Raw genomic sequence first — 19,942 nt, 5'->3', positions numbered from 1 at the left:
TGTGTAAATAGGCATATCGTCTTCTAATCATGATAGTTTCATGTCTTCCTTTCTAATTTTTATTTCTCTCCCTCTTTTTTCTTTTCTTACTGCAAGGAGCAGTGATGGAAGCTATCCTTTTTTATTATTGATTTGAATAGAAAGCTTCTAAAGTTTCAAAAATAAGAATGATATTTACTATACGTTTTTGATAGATTTGTTTTACCAGGCTAAAGTAATTCTTTTCTTATTTAGTCAAAAGTTTTATCATGACTAATAGTTCTTACTAAATGCTTTTTCTGTATCTGTTGGTTATGTTTTTCTCCTATAATCTATCAGTTTGATGTCTTAACATTAATAGATTGTCTAGTACTGAACTAGCCTTACATTCTTGGGGAAAACAAAAACTCTATTTAGTAATGATTTTTTTGATACATTGATGGGTTTAGTTTGCTAATATTTATTAGTATTTTTGTACCTATTTTTATTAGTGAGATAGAGATGTTACCTTCTTTTATTGTACTTTTCTTGTTTAAATTTGGGTACCCAGGATACTAATGTACAAAAAGAGTTGAAAGGGTTACTTCTTCTGAAGCATAAGAATATATATGTCATGACTAAACAGGATTTATCCCAGGATGTAAGGAATGAGAGAAAGAAAGAAAACAAATACCCAAATATCTTTTACTCCAGATTAGCAGCACTTTGTGAGGTGGTGTGTTGTCCCCACGTGTATCAGATGTTCTGCTCACTGGTAGGGACTTCCAGCACTGTGGGTGAAGGAAGGGCATCCTTTGGCAATGTACGGCAGGACAAACTTTTGGCCCTAAATGATAAACATTAAAACAAGGCATTATAATTTTTTTATGCTTGTGACGTGTTGCTCCAAAAGATTTTAGGTATCTTGAGTCCAGAGGTCGGGATCTCTTATTTCTCTGTATCTCTGAGCTGAGGGATTATTACACTGGGAATGAACTCAGTTCCCATGAGCTTTGTTGGGGGGCCCTTGAGTTCAATCCATATGGGGACCCCAGGTTTGCCTTAACAGGAGGTCTGTGATGACTTTTATAAGCCACTGAGGGCCATATTTATGATTCTGTGCGGTTTGTGCAGAATCTTGGGTAAGGGTAGAAAGCGGCTGAGCACAGGCCTCCCGCTGGCTGCCCAGGGGTGAGTTTCCGCTGTGTATTTGGCCACATGCTGTCCCCCCTGCCGTGGTTACTTCCTCATAACCTATGTTCCAGGACGCACTTTGCCATTCTTCCGTGTGAGTGCGTACCTGGTGTGCCCCACCCTTCCACGCACAGCCTTTCACATGTCAACATCTCAAATCACTCAGCACAGTGCGCTCCAAACTTCTGGAGCTTTCTGCGTGAGTTCATCTTCTGGCCTTCCCCACACAGGGACAGCCGTGTGGAACTGGCCGTGCTTGTATAAGACATGGACAAGCAGGGGACAGAGCTGATGAAATACTTGTTACACATATTGTTACTTCTCTGTCTTTGTTGTGGTGAAAGGCTTGTCGTGACTGGCATGGGTCTGGGAAGCCAGCAGTCATGATCTGAAGCTCGCGAGTAAGAATGGACGTACCCGTTTGCCATGCTGTGTGTGATGAAGCAGGACCAGCACAAGTGGGGATGCAGGTGTGCATGATGTGTGCTTGCTGGGGGCAGGTTGGGTCAGGCCAGGGAGCAGTGTGACTGGGGGCAATGCTGAGGGGGTGCAGGGCACAGGTGGACCACACAGGACGAGTCCATAGAGTAGGAACCGCCGCAAATTCCACTCAGGTGTCTTGGCTTCATGTAGTTCCCGATATTTTTAATGACTCACAAAGGATGAAAAGGAGTGCAGAGGGGCCGAGGCCCTCAGCCATTCCAGCCTTTAGCAAAGGTATTTCACTCATCAGTGGCCATGGATCAGTTTCCTTTCGTTTCTTCTACATATTTTATTCTAAATTTATTGACAGAATGAATGCCACTTTAGCTGAGTACTGGGTACATGAGTGTTTATTATTCTTTAGACCACTGTGTTCAAGGGTGAGTCAAAAATTATCTGCACTCTGGCTGTAGAATTCATTTTAATTAACTTTTAGAAAAGACAAGTACATCATTTATCGACATAATCTCCTTGCTTTCCAATACACTTTGTCCATCTATCAACAAGCTTTCACATTCCCTCATTAAAAAATATTTTAGGCTGAGCTGCAAGCCATGAATGCACCACTGTCTTCATGTCTTCATCAGAAGTGAATCTTTGTCCTCTTAGGGCTGCTTTCAGGGGACCAAACAGGTGAAAGTCTGATGGAGCAAGATCAGGACAATAGGGAAGATGCTTTACCACCTCAAAACGAAGTTTTGCAGAGTGTCGACAGTGTGAGCAGAAGCATGAGGACATGCACACCCCCAGACCACAAAAAATGAAACGCTGTACACTGCTCTTCTTTTGTGCTAATCACAAGTGGGGCATCCGTTTTTGCTCTCACTGCAGTTACAAATGAACTGATGTAACACGTTCACATCTGCACAGCAGTGACTGGGGAGACAGCAGTCTTGAATGGATAGTGCTAATAAGACAGTGCGGCCAACAGAAATTTTAATGTAACTGGAGTGCAGATAATTTTTGACTCACCTCATACCTATGTTATACACTCCTCTGTATGTGTGATGTATGTAATAATTTTTAAGAAAAGAATGGCTTCCCAACCCCACTGACATTGTATAAGGTTTTGTTCTTGTTGTTGTTTTGTTTTGTTTTGCTTTTTGGTGATAATGATGATTGATGCAGGAATCCAGTTTGATGCTGAATCTTAGTGGGGCTGCTGAGAACTGACACTATGCTGACATCTTTACAGAGTGAGCCTTCATGCATGCCTGCCTATTTCTAAAGGATCCAAGGTAGCTTAGCGAGCAATGATGTCAGGCTGTGGAGTCATGCAGAGGTAGAGGAAGCTTTCAAAGGAATCTGTAGCATCCCACGGACTATGGATGTGACTGCCCCAGTGCAGGGTCTTCCATGACAAAGCTGCTCAGTGTGCACACTGCTGGTGGTATCGATACCCAGGAAGAGAGTTTGTGTTGTAAAGAGACTTTTAAGACTCAGCCACTTACTGGATTCAGCCAGTTTCCAGGGTCATTAAAATTCTTGTATATTTCAGGATAATGGACCTTTTGGGGACATACTTGTTCTTTTTGCATGATGATAAATTTGTCTCTAACCTTTGTTCATTAGGGATGGAACCTATAGAGGTGCCACTTGAGGAGAACAGCGAACGGGCTCAGATTTGCCAAAGCAAGGTCTGTGCGGACAGGTGAGGCTGCAGCAGGTGAAACTTGCACGTCCAGCTGCAGGCAGCTCAGAGTGGGGAGAGAGCAATGCCCTGTGCCATCGGTCCTCAGCTGCATCTGCTGTCCAGTCTGCTGCCTTTTCCCCCTTGCACACTCCACTCCAACCACACTGGCTTCTAGCTCTTCTTCAAACCTACTAAGCGTGCTCCTTCCTCAGGACTTTGCACTTGCTGTTCTCTCTGCCTGGAATGCTCTTCCCCTGGAATGCTTTATACCCCCACAGGGCTCACTCCCTCACCTCCACTGGGTCTCTGCTGAAAAGCCCCCATCTCAGAGGGGCCACCTGACCTCCCATAGGAGCCAGCCCCTCCCTCTCCACTTGCTCTGCTGAATTCTTCTCCTTTTCATTAATTTTACCCTCAACATTTACCTTCAGTCCTTCCTGCTACGATGCTGACCTCAAGAGAGCAGGACTGTCTGTGTTGCTTCCTGCACAGCCTGGGACAGTGTGGTGTGGAGGGGGCAGCGTGAGGCAGGGGACAATTGGGAGGAGGCATTTTGGAGCTCAGTGGCCACAGGGGAGTGGTGAGTCTAGGGATCCGATTCACATCTTGAAAAGACTGGCTGGTGTGTGTAGAAGTGTTGAAAGATGGTAAAGGTGCACGTGGGAAGGGCAGCTGAGCACCTGTGTGAGTAACACAGGTGAGATGAGATGGAGGCTTGGATCAGGGTCAGGGAGAAAATCAGGTGGGCGTCAGATATAATATATCCTGGAGGTGGAATAACCTGAACTCACAGGTGAATTGGATGTGGAAGCTGAGGGGGATGTCAAGATGTCCCTCAGGCTGTAGAACTTTCAGGTGATAACTCAACAATTATATTCCATATAGTTGTGGATTATTACCTAATTTGAGTTATTGATGATAAATCATCTGCTAAATTCTAGGAAATGTAGAAAATGAAGTTGAGTGTAATAGGATTTCCATTTTATTTCTTGATTGTAAATATTTACAAATCAATTTGTTGAATACATCAAATTTCTGCATCCCTTTTAACCTAAATCTAACCTCAACCTGAAAACATGTAGAATACAAATTTTCTGATTGTGGGCCCCTATGTGATGGCTTTCCAACGCATCTAATACCCCAAATAGTTTACCCCCCAAATACTAAAATGATTAACAGTTCAGTAGGGATTCATATACTAGTAGAAGGCTTTGAAAATGCTAATTGCCTATTAGTTAACACAATAAAGTAGTTGGTGTGTATGTTTGTGCTCAGTAGATGGTGATATGCATGGTACTGAATCAGAGTACATTTCCTCTGCACTGCTAACAAATAAGTCATGAAATGATATGTCAAATACTCAAACTACATCCAAATTGGACTCAAGTTGTTAGTGCCCTGGGTCACACTGGGGTGATGAAGAGCTACGTGCTCAGGAAAGGTGGGAAGGAGATGGTGTGCAGATCCTGCTCTACACAATCGAGCATCATGGGCCCTGGCCCATCCTGAAGCCCAGGGGGTGAGCGTACTCTACCTCCTCTTGCCAGTCCTTTTTGTTGTTGTTGTTATTTATTTATTTATTTATTTTTGGCTGTGTTAAGTCTTAGCTGTGGCATGCGGGATCTTCGTTGAGGCATGTGGGATCTTTCATTGTGGGCCCTCTAGTTGTGACGTGCAGATTTTCTCTTTCTAGTTGTGTTGCACAGGCTCTAGGGCGAATGGGCTCTGTAGTTGTGGCACACCAGTTCCAGCAGCAAGTGGGCTCTGTAGTTTGCAGCATGCAAGCTCTCTAGTTGAGGCGAGTGAGCTCAGTCATTGTGGCACGCGGGCTTAGTTGCCCCGCGGCACGTGGGATCCTGGTTCCCTGCCCAGGGATTGAACCCTCATCCCCTGCATTGGAAGGCGGATTCTTTACCACTGTACTACCAGGGAAGTCCCCTCTTGACAGTTCTTGTACAGATTTAAATACTCATCATAGCATATTTTCAATTAGGGCAATGAATTTTGGGTAAACATTTCTGCATGTCGCTAGAGCAAATCTTCTCATGGAGAGAAATATAGCCATTTTGGGATACCTGCCATTATTTATCAGGCTCATCCCTGGTTGTAGATTTCATTTAGCTGCATTTGAGAGGAATAGTGTTTTCCGGTTAATAAAGATTTTCGGATAGCTAGAGGTCAGGCTTCTCATACTCAGAACCACGAGTACTCAACATAAGGAAAAAATGGACCTACGTGAATCTCTCAAAGCACCAGAAAGGGTGTGTGCAAAGCTAGGTTTCATACTTCCCGTTCCTTTCTGGATCCAAAAGGCAGCTATTTTTCCCAGTAAAGATTAAGAATGAGATAGGTTTTCAGTAATATCTATCTTGCAGTCCCAATGTAAGTTATTAGCAATTTGGCATCATTAGTTCTAATGATTGTAATTAAAAAAAAATTTAAACTCTATTTAAAAATTCTAAAAGTTTGAACAGGTTTGAAAAACAAGATCAATAAAGGTATTTATATTTGTGAGTCACTGGCATAGTGCTATTTTCAGAAACCAAACACATCAGTCCCTATAGCATGGCCATGAGAGAAAATATTCCAATCAGGCCCATAGTGAAAAAAACCAGGACACAGGTCTGGGTTCCAGAGCTTCTTGAAACAAGATAATGCTCTGGAAACTCTTAAATTCCAAACTTTGTGGTTCTCAGTGGCTATAAGTAATATAAACAAAGTCTTTCAAGAGAAATTTCTAAAGCTTTTAATTTGATCTGAAATCTTTGCAGAAGTCCCTAAGCCTTCCCATGCCTTGGAAATCTCTCTGCAGCTTCCTAAGCACACCTGTCACTTTAGGTTTCCATCTTGTTGGAGGCTTCATGTTTTTATATTATATTATACTATATTATATTATATTATACTCTACTATATTATCTAACTTTTTGCTATTTCGATTATTTAGAGGAATACTATATAACATTCACCACCCTTCCTCTTTTTTTTTTCCCCCTGCAGAGTAAATACTTATGATTGTGGAGAAAAAGTTTCAAGCTGGTTGTCAAAGTTTTTTGGCCGTCCATATCATTTGATCAAGCAAAGTTCAGACTTTCAAAGAAATGCGAGGAAGAAGCATGGCAAAGGTATCCCATTTCGGATTGCTTCTTAGGGGACAGGAACTTGGGTTTACTCCTGCAGACATGAAAATCAGCCCACAAAATGAACTGACAGGGCAACATGTTCATAAATAGAAAGTGGGGATGGTCGGCTTTTGGCAGAAAGGTGCTGCGGTGGCCCCCAGGTCAGCAGGACCCATGGGTGGTCTCCAGGATGACCCTGAAGAGGCCAGGGTGGGCTTGCAGCCTCTGTTCAAGCTCTGTGCCTCAGTCGTCATGTTTAGAAGCACAATTTAGTTTTGTTAAATGAAAACATTGGTAGCTTGCTGTGTCCTAAGAAAATCTGGATTTCTTTTTTTTTTCCCCTGATCTTTATTGGAGTATAATAGTTTTACACTGTTGTGTTGTGCCAGTTTCCGCTGTACAACAAAGCGAGTCAGCTATATTTATACATATTTTATCCCCATATCCCCGTCCTCTTGAGCCTCCCTCCCGAGCATCCCTCCTACCCTCCCTATCCCACCCCTCTAGGTCATCAGCAATCATCAAGTTGATCTCCCTGTGTTAGGCAAAAATCTGAATTTCTAATCTTGGCTCCATCGCTGAGAGGTTGTGAGACCTTGGCAGATCCCTGAACCTCATGGTGCTGAACTTCTGTAGACATCAACTGCTTAGGCTTAAGAGTTTTGACAGTTTTTCCTGCCATAAGCTGTTGTGAACATAAAATGAGACAGCAGAGAAGAAAGTACTTTGAGGTAGGAATACCATATAGAAGAGCAAGTTTTCAGGTGTCTGCTCAAGTGTCACCTTCTCGGGGGGAGCCTTGCCTTACTGCCCTCCTTAGAACTGGAGCCGCTACCTGAACCTCCAGCTCATTCCCTGTTTTATTTTTCTTTGTGGCACTTTTCACATTCTATAGGCCGTGCATTTTACTCAGTTATCCAGTTTATGTTCTGCCTTCCCTCTGCTGGGATCACAAGCTCTGTGAGAGAGGGATTTTTCTCCACTTGGTTCAGTGCTGCATCCCCAGTGCTTAGAACAGACCTGGCACATAGTAGTTGCTCAGTATATACTAGAGGAATAAATGACTGGTCTGGATAGTTGCCACAGTACTGGTTTGTGCAGGGATGACCTGGCTTAGTCATTAGCTCCCAGGGAGACTGGCTTATAAATCTACACCTGGAGTGAGTCATGGAGGGCTTCAGGGAAGAGGTGAGTTTGGAGCTACATCTTATTAACAGGAGCGTAGGAGTTTTCTAGGCAAGATTACTGAGGAGCACCATGGCAGGGCTTGGCATTTCGTGGGCCCAGAGAAGGGTTTAGGAGGGTTGGCTATGGGTAGGCGAGTGATGGGGCAGAGCTGGGGAGATGGGATGAATGTGCTGCTGAGGAGTCAGTAAGCACTATCTTGTGGTTGAAGAATTGAAGGATTCTACACTGGGGAGTTTCATGATGCTGCTTGAATTAGAAAGACACCCCTGGTGAGGTGTGGAGGCTGTGGTGGAGAGAGAGAGGGAGGAAGCAAAGAAGCCAGGGAGGAGGCAGCAGTGGCTGTCCTCGTGGGAGATGGGGCCTCGGTAGGCAAAGGTGGGAGCAGAGTGAATCTGTCGCCTGCTTGATACAGGATCAGGGAGTGTCAGCTTGTGAGTGTTATACTTCAAGGGTGCCATTCACAGTAGACAGGTCTCTGATGGTGATGTTCTAGGTCTAGGTCTTTGAACATTCTTGTGTTGTACACCGTAGAAGAAACTTTTTTAAGCTACACTACCTCTTTACATTGTCATGTAAAATTTTAAAAAATAGTTTAGATAGTTGCAAAGAATGTGATTTCCATCATATTGTAAATATACAGGCTTACCTTGGAGACATTAAGGGTTTGGCTGCAGCCCACTGCAATAAGGCAAGTCACACAGATTTTTTGGTTTCTCAGTGCGTGTAAAAGCTTACGCTCTACTGTAATCTATTAAGTATGTAATAGCATTATCTCTAAAAATCAGTGTATGTACCTTAATTAAAAATAGTTTATTGCTAAAAAACACTAACCATCATCTGAGCCTTCGGCAAGTCATAGTAGCGTTAAAGGTCATTGATCACAGATCACCATAACAAATATAATAATGAAAAAGTTTGAAATATTGTGAGAACTACCAAAATGCGACACAGAGACATGAAGTGAGAAAATGCTGTTGGAAAAATGGTGCAATAGACTTGCTTGATGCAGGGTTGCCACAGACTTCAATTTGTAAAAAACGTAATATCTGTGGGATACCTGCAAGATGAGATAAAGTGAAATGCAATAAAACAAGGTATGCCTGTAGACATTTATTGATAAAATTAAAACTCATATATTATCCTTTTCTTTCTTCAACTTGTGTTTCCATTCCACTTCCTTAATGGAATTTTATTTTAGTGTTATTTATTTTATTCTTGAAAATCTTTCCTTGGCCACCCTATCATATTTATCTGAAACTAATATATAAGTTGAAATGTATAAAAAATTTTAAAAGTTTACTGTGATTGTAGAGTCTCAGTGTTAGGAAATTTTTTCTATGTTGAGTTCTTATCATAATTTTTAATAGTACACAGTTGATCAAAGCAACAAAAGTATATTACAAATTTTGAAAAGTAGTTACTAAACATAAAGAGAAAAAATAGTGGAAAATGAACCCCTTAATGCAATGGCTGGCCACCCATGATTAATTCCCAGGTCCATGAAAGACAGTCACCTATGCTCAGACTAGCTGGTGCTCAGCACTGGTTCTCTTCTGAAGAATCTTATTTAAGTCAGTAAAGAGCTGGGGATGAAAGCGTTTGGTTAACGTGCTGTCACTCAAACCTTTCTTCTGAGGCACAGGGATCTAACATCAAGATGACTTGAATCATCCGTCACTTGACAACTTAATTAGTTCCGGCACTTTTGTGGTTAGCAAAGAATTGGAACCTATCTGACCTGCAGGAAGATCATTCACCCAAGCCTGAGAGACTTTTATTTTCTCAGTACAGACCCCAGGTTTTGAATGGGGCTTTTGTTTTCCACCCTGGAGATTTTTAGCCCCCAGGGGCAGTGTGCCCTAGGAGAGGTGTGGCCCTTTCCCATGAAGGGTGGGAAGAGTCTTGTGTGGAGAGGCCTGGGATTGCACCTCGTTGCTCTGACAGAGCTGTTTTAGCAAAGAGGACACGGAAGTAGAGGATCTGGAAGAGATTCTCTTGGAAGTATCCATTCTCGGGTCCTCTGGGCTCCACAGGCCTGGTTAGGAGATACTAGGTTTTGGTGCAGGCAGCCCTTCTCATCAGCATCTTGTGTAATGACAGCTATGATATGGCCAACAAGTGGACGATGGAAGCTGGGGGACAGGCTACAGCAATTCTGGAGGCCCTTGATACTTTCTTTCGCTCTTTTATTTTCTTTTCAGTCGTTTTAAAACTTGTATTATTTATTGCTAAAGTCAGTATTACACATTTGCCCAAGGGCAAAACCTAGCTTTGCCCCGACTAGATTCGCTGACCAGATTCAGAAGATGTTCCTGGGCCCGTGACCCTCATCAAGCCCTTCTTCTTTCTTGGGGAAGGGCCCCCCACTTCCCCAGCTCTGTCCTGCAGCCCATCTCTCCTTCTCTAAGTGTTGCCTCCAAGTCTCCTTTGCTGGAGCAATTTAACCTCAGCATTTTATTATTTTTTCAGATTATTAACAGAGTATTCTAGGAGCTCATTTTCCTTCTGTTTTTGAGAAGTTTGAGCTGTGCTTAGAACATTTTTTATTTCCAGGGCATCATTTTTTTCCCCTTGTAGAAATAGTCTCTATTATTTAAAAATGTAAGACTCCCATCCAAATATTAACCAGGCCAGGAATTCTACTCAATATTCTATAATTACCTATATGGGAAAAGAACCTGAAAAGGAATGAATATATGTATATGTATAACTGAATCACTTTGCTCACACCTGAAACTAACACAACACTCATTGTAAATCAACTATACTCTAAGATAAAAATTAAAAAGTGCAAGTCAATGGAGGCACGATTCATTTGCATTCCAAGAAAGCAATTCTTCTTTTCTTTTAAAATTTATTTTATTTTAATTTTAAAATTTAGATATAATTGACATACATTATATTTGTTTCAGGAGTATGACATAATAGTTTGATATTTGTATATATTGCAAAATGATCATTACAATAAATCTAGTTAATATCCATCATCACACAGTTACAAATTTTTTTTCTTATAATGAGAGCTTTTAAGAACTCTTGAAACTCTTTTAAGAAATCTTAGCAACTTTCAAATATGCAATACAGTATTATTAAGTATAGTCAGCACACTAGACATTACCTCCCTAGGGCTTATTTATCTTATAACCGGAAGTTTGTACCTTTTGATCTCCACCCATTTCACCCACCCTCATCTCCTGCCTGTGGCAACCACCATCTATTTTCTGTCTCTGTGAGCTTGTTTTGTTTTGTTTGCTTTGTTTTGTTTTTTAGAGTCCACATACAACTGAGATCATACAGTAAATGTCTTTCTGACTTCATTTAGCATAATGCCCTCAAGGTCCATCCTTGTTGTCTCAAATGGCAAGATTTCATTTTTTTTTATGGCTGAATAACATTCCATTGTGTATATAAACCACATTTCCTTATCCATTTATCCATCGATGGACTCTTAGGTTGTTTCCGTATCCAGCAACCCTTCTTTTAAATACTCCGTCACTTTTAGATCAACCTGCTTCTACAACAGCCACCCTTTCTCTGGTGAATGAGGCACAGTACCTGTTGATAAACAGATCCAGTGTTTTGGAACTTCAGCAGCAATTAAGCACCAGGTAAGAGCTCTTTACTATTTGCTCTTTACCTTGGGGATAGCAGACAGGTGTAGCCACTTTCCCCCGGGAGTGAGCTGGTCACCTGCGTGGGGAGAAAAGATCTGAGAATCAGGAGTCCAGACCCTTCGCTGAGAAACTGAGGCCCAGAGAAGTCACACACTTTTTAGGCCAGTTTCCCTTAATCTTTTAAAAGGTTCTCTTTTATCTTCCAGTGTCCTTTTTGGTGCCCTCATGATGTTTAGTGGAGAATCCCGACTCTCATTTTTAAAACATTTCAATTCTTCACATTTGCTTTAATGGAATTGCCAGCAATTGGACCCAGTTTCGTTGCCCTCCCTCCTACTGTCCTCTGGTCGGCCACTAGGAGCCTTGTACTACTTCCACATTTTGAATGAAAAGAAGAGTGGTTATGATAGCTTTTAAAGTTGTAAGTGTAGATATTATTTGTTTGTATTATCAGACAGAACTAGCACCCCTGCCTGCTCACTCCCATCCAGTGATCTCCTAAGGGCCCTGGAAAGGTCAGCCCTAGAAAGGGTCTTGGTTGGTGCAAGCCCCCTTATTGTTCATCAGAGAAAATTGAAGTCCCGAGGTAATCAGACAATTAGGGCAAAAAAAAAAAAAAATCACCCAGCTCTTATGTTGGGACAGGCAGATCATTTGTGGTCCACACCTGTGAGCGCTGTGAGCAGGGGCTCCTGCGACTCTCGTGTCATGGGGTTCTGGGCAGGTGTGTGCACAGGCACAAACATGTACACATATAGCTTCATAAAAATGACCAAGATGGACTGTTTGTAGTAAGTCCTGTCTATAGTCATTGCAAAAATGTACAACCGTGTTCCCTTGCCGAGGTCCAGCCTGCCCTCTTTGGGAGCAGAAGTGTGATGCCTGGTCCCTGGGGGTCCACTGAGTTTTCCTGGCACTGAGTGACCCTCTTCCTCAGGTACCTAGAGCCCTGGGGAGATCAGGTTTGCAGTTTTTGGGGGATTCTTGGTGTGGAAAGAGAGGAGGTGGGGACGGGCTTGCTGCAGCCCTGGTTCTTATCACTTGGTTTAGCGCAGGGCTGACAAGCATGGGCTAGGAAGGCCAGGTGGTCAAAGGTGAGAGAAGCAGCCGGTGGTTAGTACACGGTGAGCCTGCCTGGTTCTGTTTTCAAATGTGATGGATGCTGTTGTGTACGTGCTGTCCATAGTAGCTTTTGAACATAAAACTTCGCCTTTTCCAAAGCACAAGGGGAGGCTTTATAACGTGGAGGGTAAATCCAGAATCAAAGGATTTTAGAACTGGAAATTGCTAGCCTTCTCATTTCCCACGAGGGCCCTGCAGTCCTCATCGATCGCGGGAATTGCACATAGTGGCAAAGCTGGACTTGGTTATCCTGGTCCCTTTCACACGCTGTTCACCATTTGGAAGAGGATTGGGATACAGCCATGGGACACCTTACTCTGCCCCAGAGCCTTTCAGTTCTACCTCCAGGGCAAATTCCAGTCATGCTCAAGGATATCCCCTCCAAGTTAAAAAGCTTTTTGTTATTAAAGTACAACAAATTGCAAAAATCATAAGTACATAGTTCAGTGAATGTTTACAGATGTATCAAAATATACCCATGTAACCACCACTCAGATGAAGTAGAGAACATTTCTAGTGCCCCAGACCCCTTCCTCATATCCCCTCTCAGTCAGCCCCACTGGAGGTCGCCACTACTAGGGCTTCTTTCATCCTAGACAGTTTCACTTTTCTCCAACTGAATTTAATGGGATCATGCTGTGTGCTCTTCTGTTGAGGTTTTCAGATGCTTTTTCAGTGCTTTTGACCTTAGAGGAAGGGATGCATGGAGATGCAGGGAGCCATTGTATGGTACCTCATGGTAGGAAACAAAAATTTTAAACATGAGTTACAAAAATAACATGTGCTTAAAACTGCAAACAGGATGGAAGTTAGGAAATAAGATTTTTTAATTGAGTTATAATTGACATGCAACATTATATTAGTTTCAGGTGTACGACATGATTCTATCTTTGTATATACTGAGAAATGATCACAATAAGCCTAGGTAACGTCTGTCACCACACGTAGCTGCAAATTTTTTTTCTTGTGATGAGTACTTTTAAGACTATTCTCTTAGCACCTTTTAAATATGCAATACAGTATGTTTTTAGACAGTACGGTATTATTAACTATAGTTGCCATGCTGTACATTACATCCCCATGACTTATTTATTTTATACCTGGAAATTTGTACCTCTTGACCCCCTTCACCCATTTTGCCCAACCCCACCTCTGGCAACCACCAATCTGTTCTCTATAGGAAATAAATATTAAAACCTCCCATGTATATTCTATGTTGTTTTCTGATGTTCTAATATCCAAAAAGAGTATGAGCTCTTGGTACTTTTTAGGTCCTTGGTAATTAAGCCTGTTGACACTCTTTAAAGCCTTGTCCTGACTCACCTTGTAGAAGTGGTATTTTCTCATAAGTTTATTCACTCGACCCCTTATTCACTTGGTTTCCAAAGTTCTTAATCTCTTCAGCAAAGATCTAATCACCCTCTTGTAGGCCTCTTCATGGAGATGGGACCATATTCCAGGGGAGATCTTGAAGGTCTAACAGATGTGTCTCTCTTGGCCTTGCACTCATGATAAAAGCTTGTTCTGATCATCTGGGCCTCAGGCCAGAGTACAGTTGATGAACTCGGGCATGGAGTGGTAGAAATGTTGAATCATTACAATAGTACAATTATCCACCCCTCCCCGCCTTTTCATTTTTTGGTATGTCTTAAACAGTGATGAGAATGGAAAGGAAGAATCACTCCCAGTGAACGATCTCATCCCACGTTTCCGTGCCAATATTATTACCAACGGAACAAGGGCTTTTGAAGAAGAGAAATGGGATGAAATTTCAGTTGGTTGCTTGCATTTCCAGGTAAGTTCGGAGAAGTTCTGTTGGCCTTCCTCAAGGGTTGCCAAGGGGGATTGACCTCAGTCCTAGGCTGGGATGGCAGCAGGTGGCAGGGAATCCCACCCCCACTGTTGACTCTCCCCCACAAAATCTCAGCAGGAGGGTATGTGGCCTCTGCATCCTGGGCTGCCTCTTGGCATAAGCCATCCCTCCTTCCTCCGAGGGGGGCAGCAGTTTCATGTGAGGAAGACAGTGTACAGATGATGGAGGTACAGAGCTCGTCGCTGTGTCTAGGCTTAAACTCTGTTTCTTGGAATTTTTTGTATCTACGAGAACGTCCTCTTCCTGAAACCTTCTGGACTTTCCTGCTGTCCGGAACTCGTGGAGGAGGACCCAGATGCCTCGTGGTCCTTCAGTGCCTGTGGCAGCTATACCTTCTCCCTACGCTCTCGCTTCTGGCCTTAGTGACAGTTGGGGAGGAACTTGCAGTCAGAGGCAAAGCCACCAGGATGCCCTCCCTCCCCAGGCTTTGGGCTCCCCAAACCTGAAGTCTTCAGCTACCACCTACGTTCCTCATTAGAGTGGATAAGGCACCCCCCGCCACCGCCCCGAGACCTGACACCCTTGTCCTCTCCCATCTCCCTGAGCTCATCACCCCTCCCGCTCTGCCTGTCCTGCAGACCTTCTTTCTATTCCCCAAACAAGCCAAGCTTCCTGCCGAAACACCTTGGCCCTTGCTGTCCCGCCTGGGGCACTTCTCCTGCAGCTCCTTGAGGTCTCAGCTCAGATGTTACCTCCTGGAAAGGCTGTTCCTGACCCACCCACCACAGGGTCACACTTGTTTCTTCAGAGCATATGAGGGTGGGACCAAGTCTGTTTATTCCCTGCTGTCCCTCTAGGGCCTAGGACAGTCCTGACCCAGGGTCAGTGCCCCACAATTGTTGATGGAATGAATGGGCAGGAAAGCTAAAGAATAGCTGCGGACAGAAGGATGGATTGTCTGCACAGAATGTGCCCCGTTCTTCAGTGGGGAATGAAATTATCTTAATAATAGTCCTTGTTAGTCAGTTGTATAATTGTAATGGGGCTACCGCACTCGAAAGGAACATCACTGTAGCTCCCAGGAAAGCAGTAAACAGTAATCTCTAATGAAGGATTTCAGAGGTCTGGGGTTGGGGTTGGGGATAATCTGCGTGGCACACACCCACACAAAATATCCGGAAGATCGTTTTTATCCACTTAACTCCCCAAATTTCCTCTTATCCTGGAAGCTGCTCCCTCTGGAAAAAACAACCTCTTTTCTCTCCTACAGACCTCTCTCTCTGGCACGAGCCTTCCTGCCGTTCCCCTCATTCCTCCAACCTGACTTACTCTTCTCCATTTTCTATTGCTGTGTTTCTGCCATGCTGTGAAAGCACCTGCTCTTACATATCCTGCCTGGTACAGAGTAGATACTAAATATATGATAGCTGGAGAGAGAGAGAGAAAAATAAAAGAAGAAAAGAAGGTAAAGGAAAGGGAAAAACTGCAACTAGATTAGGATCACTGTCTAGTTGCAGTTTTCTAGGTAAGTTGTAAAGTACCTGGGGACGTGAATTCAAGAAAAACTCTAAAAAAAACCTTTCTGAGTTGCTTTGCTTTCTTTAGGCCATGATGCTTAATAAACATCAATTAATGAAACTTAAAATATGCACACCCTTTGACCCAATAATTTCACTTGTAGAAATCTATTCCATAAAAAACACTCTTAAAATATGCAAAGATATATTACAAAATTACTTATTGCAATACTTTATGAACATAAAAAATTGGAGAACATCTTAAATTCCCATAAAAGGGAAGTTGATTAAATTAATCACACTACATCCATACAATGTTGTCCCGTGCAGGCATTAAAAAGTATAAGCTATAATTAATTCTGTGCTTCTCAAAAAGTAAATGCTTAATTAGGAATCTGGGATTAACAGATACACACTCATATATATATAAAATAAACAACAAGGACTTACTGTATAGCACAGGGAATTATACTTAATATCTTGTAATAACCTATAATGGAAAAGAATCTGAAAAAAGAATATATATATATTCTTTTTCAGATCACTTTGCTGTATACCTGAGGTATTGTAAATCAACTATACTTCAATTAAAACTTTTTTTAAAGTAAATGCTTCAGAGATGTTTGTTGGTGACCATATGCAGTGCTGAAGCAGCTGCAGTGCAAAAACATCTGGCACATCTCTTTCAGAAAGCAACTTTTCACTGGATATCATCAATTCATAAAATCTTTATACGTGTTGACTTTATAATCTCCTTTTGGGAGATTTAGCCTAAAGGAAAATTCAAACAGGAAAGAGAGTTATGGGAATTAAGACCTTTTTGCAAAATTATTGATCACAGCAAAGCATTAGAAACTATGCACATGGCTTCAAAGGAGAAGAGCTAAGTGCGTCAACCCACAGGAATGCCAGGCCGTGGCGAGAACTGCAGAATCGGGGATGGGGTAGCTCCCTGTGGATGGACACGGAATGATGTCTGTTACGTATCATGGAGTAGTTATTTATTTAGGCTGCATCGGGTCTCAGTTGCAGCATGCGGGCTCAGTAGTTGTGGCGCTTGGGCTCAGGTGCCCCGCGGCATGTGGGATCTTAGTTCCCTGACCAGGGATCGAACCCATGTACCCTGCATTGGAGGTGGATTTTTAACCACTGGACCATCAAGGAAATCCCCCCTGTATTGTGGAGTGATTTAAAAAAGAGAAAGAAACCCAGCGGCCTCTCAGAGCTCAGCAAGCGTGTTTTGCAGGGGCACATGTGGTTGTGTGAGCTACTCAGCTCAGTCTGGAGTGATCTATGGTCACGATAGCAGCACAGGGTGTGTGACTGTTCATCTTCTCCCAGCGTGTCCTGCAATCAGTTCTTTCTTCCCTGGAGGAAGCCCAACATTCCCTGATAACCACCTGCGAGTCACTACCACCCTTTTCTTTTTCTGTAAAGCCCTGATGCAGCAGTCTTTCAGCTGATAAACAAATGTGGGTGATTCCCTAGCAGGTATTGGGAAGAGGTGGCACTTCCTTGCTCCTTGCAGTTTGAGCATTTCTCTGTGAGCCTGAAATTGGCTGTTTACAACCAATCCTCCTGGACTTAGATTCCTCTGTGCGGAGTGTGACGGTCTGGTCACTTTCATGTCAATGCTATCTTTTCCCTTCTTGCCTCCCAGGTTTTGGGACCTTGTCGCAGATGCCAGATGATTTGCATCGATCAGCAAACTGGGCAACGAAACCAAAATGTTTTCCAAAAGCTTTCTGAGAGGCGAGAGAGAAAGGTAAGCATGATTGCTAAATACGACGCCCCATGTTAAGATCATCATGTGTTGTCTACACCAGAACTAATCCTTAGTAGTGCTGAGTAATTTTTAGAAGTGGGAGAACATTCTAAGGCTGATGGGCTACCGTCAGGTTTCATACCTTGTCCATGGCCCTATCTTCTTTCTCCTTTCCATTCATTTCCTCACTTTTTAAATTATGTGTATTTTTGATGCTTTCAAATCTTGTTGAAGAGATATGGAGTATAGACAAGAAAAAGTAAAAAAAAAAAAAAAAAAAAAAAAGAAAGGTGGACATCCCTGGTGGTTCAGTGGTTAAAACTTTGTGCTTCCATTGCAGGGGGCATGGGTTTGATTCCTGGTTGGGGAAATAAGATCCTGCATTCCATGCGGTGCAGCCAAGGGGGAGAAAAAAAGAAATAGTAAATAAGTAAAGTAATTCTGTTGTCTCAATCATTATTTTCTTTGCCACAGAAATCTCATGAAGAATAAAAATGCCTTATGGTGAATAGGATAGCTGCACAGAAAGATTCAACAAATTTCACTCTACTAAGTTTGTAGGTCATCTTCTTGAGGGTTAAAATGACTGAGTGTTGTTCTTGTGGATCCCAGATTATAAAAGCTGAACTTCTAACAGATTGATTCATTAGGAAGATTCATTTCTTTCCAGGCACGCACTTTCTGTCAAGACTTTTTTTTTACAAAGAATTCCAGGAAACCAAGTAAGCAGTCAGGGTGCGTGGAGCAATTCTTGAAAATTAAGAGAAGTAATGCAAGCATTTCATCTCTTTCCAGTAATAAACTGGCAAGTTAATTCATGGTAAAATGTTCTGCATTGTTTCTTGTGTTTCTCCAAAACCAGAGTTTTGTTTCACAGTATTTGATTGACAGAACTTTCCTTACAGGTATGGATGGGTATGGTCTGCAGAGCTGTTGCACTTGAGTGTGATACCAACATGTCTCTTGGCTCCGCTGTGGCAGGCCATGCCAACTGGGGGCGTGGGGAACCCTGAGCCTGCCCCACGCAGGTTGCCAGGAGAAGGGATGGGTAGGCACGAATACTATGGTACATGGAAGTGGTATTTCTCAGCATCATGTTAATTCTTGTGCACACATCTTTTACTTTATTCTTTTAAATTTGGGAATAATTTTAGATTTACAGAAAAATTGCAAAGATTGTACAGAGAGTTCCTGTGTACTCCTCAGCTACATGTGCAAAAATATTAAGGAATTAATTTGGCCCCATCCCCTAGCCTGTGGCCTGGAATATGGTGGTGGCCAACTGATGTTAACACAGGATTGAACAGATCTGGGAGCCCATCACACACTCCAGAGGGTTGTTACTGGCTCACTTGCATTCATGGCAAGTCTTTTTTTTCAAGCTTTCATTTTTTTCATTAGTTATCTATTTTATACATACTAGTGTATACATGTGAACCCCAATCTCGCAATTCATCCCCTGCACCCCCACCCCCGCTGGCAAGCCTTGAGTGGACTTACACAACTCTTCATTTTGGATCTTCCATCTTTATTACGGAGAATTTGGAGAACTTAATTTACATCACAAATTCTTATAGAAAATGCTGAATTTTGCCTGTATCTTCACAAAATGGCTTTTACATGAGGAAACAGAGCAGAAATCGGCCCGACAGTGGTCAGAGACCCAGAGCAGGAAAAAGCCCTCCTGTGGGAAACGCAGGGTACACAGGAAGGAGGAGAGAAAAGTTCAGCAATAAAGAGGTGTGGGGTGCCTGTCAGGAAAGAACACTTTAGAATGAGAACGTGTGGTGTCTAAGATATAAGGATTCTCCCTGTTTCTCACTACCTTTTACTACATGAGAGAGAAAACATATCAAGTCCCAGTATGTCTTTAAAGATCTGACAATTCTATTGGAGCATTATTATTTACAAAATTATTTTAACTGCGAAAGTAACCTAACTGACTGTTGTTGTTGTTGCTGTTTTGTTCACAGGTGAACTTTGGAGTATACCTGATGCATGCACCTTTGGATTTATCTTCTCCACATTACCTGTCTGTAGGATCTCAGGTGCTCCCTGTGTTGAAAGAAAACATAGAACACCATGATTTATCTGTTTCTGAGAAACATCAGGATGTTATCTCCTAAAATTTTTTTCCAGCATATATTAAAATTTCTCTTTTAAAATTATTACACTCTTTTTTTTTCTTTCAGTTTTGTTGAGATACAATTGACATTCAGCACTGTGTAAATTTAAGGTATACAGCATAATGATTTGACTTACATACATCATGAAGTGATGACCACAGTAAGTTTAGTGAATCATCCCAGATAGATATAAAGTTAAAGAAATAGAAAACAATATAATTTTTCCTTGTGATGAGAACTCTTAGGATTTACTCTTTTAACTTTCACATATAACATACATCAGTGTTAATTATATTTATCATGTTGTACTTTACATCCCTGGTACTTATTTATCTTATAACTGGAAGTTTGCACCTTTTGACTGCCTTCATCCAATCCTCCCACCCACATCCCATCTCTGGTAACAAATC

The 19,942-nt window shown here is 42.3% G+C and overlaps 1 protein-coding gene across 3 annotated transcripts in view; it reads left to right on the top strand.

Moving 5' to 3' along the window:
• Positions 1–19,568, top strand: part of MOCOS (molybdenum cofactor sulfurase) — a 51,947-nt gene extending 32,379 nt beyond the window's left edge. For all 3 annotated transcript variants that reach the window (XM_057700681.1, XM_057700682.1, XM_057700683.1), the window contains 6 exons: positions 3,208–3,286; positions 6,266–6,390; positions 11,078–11,183; positions 13,968–14,106; positions 17,302–17,406; positions 19,380–19,568. In XM_057700681.1, the coding sequence (XP_057556664.1) occupies positions 3,208–3,286; positions 6,266–6,390; positions 11,078–11,183; positions 13,968–14,106; positions 17,302–17,406; positions 19,380–19,532 (707 nt within the window). In that variant the 3' untranslated portion in view covers positions 19,533–19,568. The remainder of the gene's footprint in view (positions 1–3,207; positions 3,287–6,265; positions 6,391–11,077; positions 11,184–13,967; positions 14,107–17,301; positions 17,407–19,379) is intronic.
• Positions 19,569–19,942: the final 374 nt, after the last annotated feature.

Source organism: Hippopotamus amphibius, chromosome 11 (genome assembly GCF_030028045.1).
Source record: "Hippopotamus amphibius kiboko isolate mHipAmp2 chromosome 11, mHipAmp2.hap2, whole genome shotgun sequence".
Taxonomy (NCBI): domain Eukaryota; kingdom Metazoa; phylum Chordata; class Mammalia; order Artiodactyla; family Hippopotamidae; genus Hippopotamus; species Hippopotamus amphibius.
Note: the sequence above shows the minus strand (reverse complement) of the source record. Positions and strands in the feature narration are given on the sequence as shown.